The sequence below is a fragment of the Podarcis cretensis genome (genome assembly GCF_951804945.1).
Source record: "Podarcis cretensis genome assembly, chromosome: 5".
Classification (NCBI taxonomy): Eukaryota; Metazoa; Chordata; class Lepidosauria; order Squamata; family Lacertidae; genus Podarcis; species Podarcis cretensis.
In genome coordinates this window covers 5,115,001-5,118,953 of record NC_137174.1, presented here as the reverse complement: position 1 = coordinate 5,118,953, position 3,953 = coordinate 5,115,001, and the positions used below count along the sequence as shown (strand labels likewise).

At 45.6% G+C, this 3,953-nt stretch overlaps 1 protein-coding gene across 1 annotated transcript in view; it reads right to left on the bottom strand.

Moving 5' to 3' along the window:
• Positions 1 to 2,729: 2,729 nt before the first annotated feature.
• LOC307215767 (poly(U)-specific endoribonuclease-like) overlaps positions 2,730 to 3,953 on the bottom strand; it is a 16,847-nt gene continuing 15,623 nt past the window's right edge. The window contains exon 7 of the mRNA XM_079975472.1: positions 2,730 to 3,522. Coding sequence (XP_079831598.1) covers positions 3,259 to 3,522 — 264 coding nt within the window. The 3' untranslated portion in view covers positions 2,730 to 3,258. The remainder of the gene's footprint in view (positions 3,523 to 3,953) is intronic.

Sequence of the window (3,953 nt, the reverse complement as noted above, 5' to 3'; positions counted from 1 at the left end):
AAATCGATGTTACAGGAAAAAGGTCAGCGCTCTCCGGCAACTGCTATGCAGCTTCACTCCGTAGAAGTAGCGATCGACTCCCAGCACAGCGCAACCCCGCTCTGCTCCGGAGCTCTTTACAGGGCTCCTTTGACAGTTCGGGGTGCGCTCCGCGTGCCCACTGAGCCCCACGGCCTCAGGCTTCCCCCGCCTGCAGGTTTTTTAAGGGTCCGCCGCTTCGCTGCAGCGGTGGACCCGATTTCTACGGAGCTTCTCCCTCCGGCTAGAGGGAATCCGCCATTGCCGATAGGCGCCGCCTCCGGAAGCTCTGCAGAGAAATATTTGAGGTCATTTTGGGAGAGACAAAATGGTTTTGAAGCAAGAGTCCCTTAGGCAATAAAATTTAAACAAGGATTTAAGGGGAAATCGCCTTTATTTTATATAGCTGTACAGCCAGTCCCCAGTCCCAATGGACTGAGGCAATTATGCAGTTCAGACCAGACTATTTATGCATTTCGAAAGGCAAGCCCCTCATGATGTAGGAGCAATTAAAACCCAGCTTTTTGACATAATTTACGACTCAGGATGCACAGGATACAATTTGGCAATCAACCAGTTCTGGAGGCTCTGATCTTCAAACAGTCTTTCAACTTCCCCTTTGATCACTTGTCAACTTCCTATAGTGGTTCAACTGATCAGATCAGGTCAGGTGGGCTTAGTTCACTCACAGTTCACTCTTTACAAGTTCCTAGGCTGGGGCAGCGTAAACTTTTTACCTCTTGGGTGAACTGCAAATTACTGCAGAGGGAAAGTTTCCCTTTTCACATCCCTTTGTTTGCAAGCTTAGATACATCTGCAAATTTGGTTGTTTTCTGCTCAATTTAGTGGTTCAGAATAAGTTCTATTTGGCTCTTCCTTCAGTTTCAGGACTTTTTCTGTGGGTTTCAGACATGTGGTTTATATATTTATGTATGTGTTTGCTTGGTACGTCTGTGAACATTTATTTATTTTATCTATTTTATCTTGGTACATTTGTGAACATCTCCTGCCAACCTAGCAGTTCAAAAGCACGAAGTGCAAGTAGATAAATAGGTACCGCTACGGCGGGAAGGTAAATGGCGTTTCCGTGCGCTGCTCTGGTTCGCCAAAAGCGGCTGGCCACATGACCTGGAAGCTGTACGCCAGCTCCCTCAGCCAATAAAGCAAGATGAGCGCTGCAACCCCAGAGTTGTTCGCGACTCGACTTAACAGTCAGGGGGTCAGGGGTCCCTTTAACTTTACCTTTTATTTTATATATAAGACCTTAAAATTCCCATGCAGGATCCAGGAGTTAGAAGGAGACTCAGGCATGCAGCCTATCCTCCCGCCCACAAACTCTTAGAATTGAGGTGATGAGCCTCACGGCCTCTTGGGCCTCCTGTCAAAAGCCTTTTTGGTATCTTACGACCACACTCCTAATGGAAGAGAGAGTTTTCTCAGCTGTGCAATTATGTTCAGGGACATTCTCCCTTGCATGGATCCATGCCAGTTTTGAACAAATGCACTTGATCCTGGTGGAGATGAACTAACACAAGGTAGATAGTCCATTAGCCGGGGCCTTGAATATAATGTTTTGCGCCAGCTTTAATTGGAGAAAGAAGGGTGTAGCTTGCTGTTTCTAAGTAGTCCTGACCTCATGTTAAGATGTCTGAAATGCTTGCTGCATTCATTTCAGGCTGCCAAGGTCTCTTTCTCAAGCACTTCATTGTAATAATGTTGCAAACCAAATCCCCGCCCCCCCAAAAAAAAGGACTGACCCCTTTCAGCAGGAAAATCATCAGAACCAGCTTTGCCTTATGACTCAGCTGCTAATCCCTATTTGCTCCCTAAAACTGGTGTTCCCAATCACAATCACCTCTTCCTTTAGGATTGTTTGATATAATTGACTAAAGGAGCTGTGTAGAATTGTGCTGTAACGTTTAGTTCACAATAAAAAAGAATGTCCAAAGCCATTTTATAATAGTTTTTCAGATGGTTTAATGAATGGAATTGAGTTTTTGTTCGTTTGTTGTTTGTGTGTTTTACTTTACAGTGGTGCGCCGCAAGACGAATGCCTCACAAGACGAAAAACTCGCTAGACGAAAGAGTTTTCCGTTTTTTGAGGTGCTTCGCAAGACGAATTTCCCTATGGGCTTGCTTCACAAGACGAAATGTCTTGCGAGTTCTTGCGAGTTTGTTTCCTTTTTCTTAAAGCCGCTAAGCCGTTAATAGCCGCTAAGCCGCTAATAGCCGTGCTTCGCAAGACGAAAAAACCGCAAGACGAAGAGACTCGCGGAACGGATTAATTTCGTCTTGCAAGGCACCACTGTATAAGCTAAAAGTCCATCGGCTTTGGCTGCCTGCCCACCCACCCACCAGGCCCTGGAAGAATGTGGCTGCTACCAGACTTGTTTCTTGATGCTTTCTTGTTTTGGAGAAAGATCGCAGCACTAAATGCCATTCGAACACGTCATTCCATCGTGCTGTCCCTCTGACTTTACATGCTGCTGCCCTTGCAGGTTTTATCTTTCCTATGAAAAAAGGTGTGAGGTTTGAAACTGCACCCCAGTGTGCCGCCTCACAGCCTGTGGTGTGAACCCCTGGAAAAGGAGGGGAAATTGCAGTGCAAAACTAATAGGGAAATGGCCACTTGCACTATAGTCCAATACATCCCAGAAGTGGCTTTTATGTCATGTGAAAGCTCACATGTAATGTGCAAAATGTGCAAAATGTATAAGCTGCAGTGGGAGATGCCTTGTGTTTTCAAACACTACTTTCCTCAACATACAAAGTGGCGTTAACAGGACTATGAACCAAGCAGCTTTTCTAAAGACTGGGTTTCATGAGGCAATTCAGCAACACACAACTGAGGGAGCGGATCTTGTTGTAAATAATGGGGAGGGGGGCAGCAAGAGATGGGGAAATTCCCCAAAGGCCAGGGACATGAAAAGCTGTGCAGCCAGAGAAGGGAAAGATTAGGCAAGAGAGCTTTTGCCTAAAGGCTAGAGGAGAAAAACAGAAGGTCAGTTAAACACATAGCTTTGAAACTGAACTATAAAATCATTTCAGTACAAATTCTTCACACAGGCAAAGTTTTGAAATCCTAAAGAGACAGATAAAAATACCCCTGAGGTAAAAAAGAAAAAAGCTGTATTATTATTTTTTACATACCATTCTAAATATAACATACAATGAAGCGAAAACAACTTTAAATTCTCACATGGCAATTTAAAAATAATTTTCTCTTCAAAATTGAGGTCATCAGTACAAATCTTCATTGTCGCTGCTGAGGAGGATGGGATAGGCTGTTCCTATGTGCTGCCCGTGGCGGTAAACGACAATCTCCAGTTCGTATTCCTCTATTCTCACCCTCTGGCGCGTCACTCTTTCATTTGCTTGCAGAAAAATCACAGTATAAAGGGCAAACTCGAACTCGGGGCTGACGCCAATGAAGCTGCTGCCCACGGGCTTCACGAGCCCCTTCCAGCTGAACTGAAGGCTTATAACCTGGTCGTCCTCATCAGGCTGAAAGCAAAAACACGACACATTAGAACAGATACGCCTTTTAAATTATGACTGAATCAAACCAATGAGATTTCTGGGGCCAGGGAAGGAAGCAGGTGATGTTGCACCGTGGAAAGTGGGGGGTGGGTTTTGCTGGCACTTTCCCAGCTGAGCATGGCAGCAAAGCCCACCTCCCTGAATGTTCAGATGCAGTGAAGCCATTGGTTGTGTGGGGTGGAATTGGAGGGGGGACACACACATGTAAATGTACTGTAATGCATCATGTCTAAAATCCACTTAGGATGTCCAAGCCCTGGATCTGGGGCTGGATGAGGGCCCATAAACAGACTCTGAGTCCTGGCAAGATGGCGCTGCTGTGGGTCAGTGGCTCCTGAGTCCAGGCGATTGGCACTTGCACCCACAGAAGACTCTTCTTCTTTCAATAAGGCTTT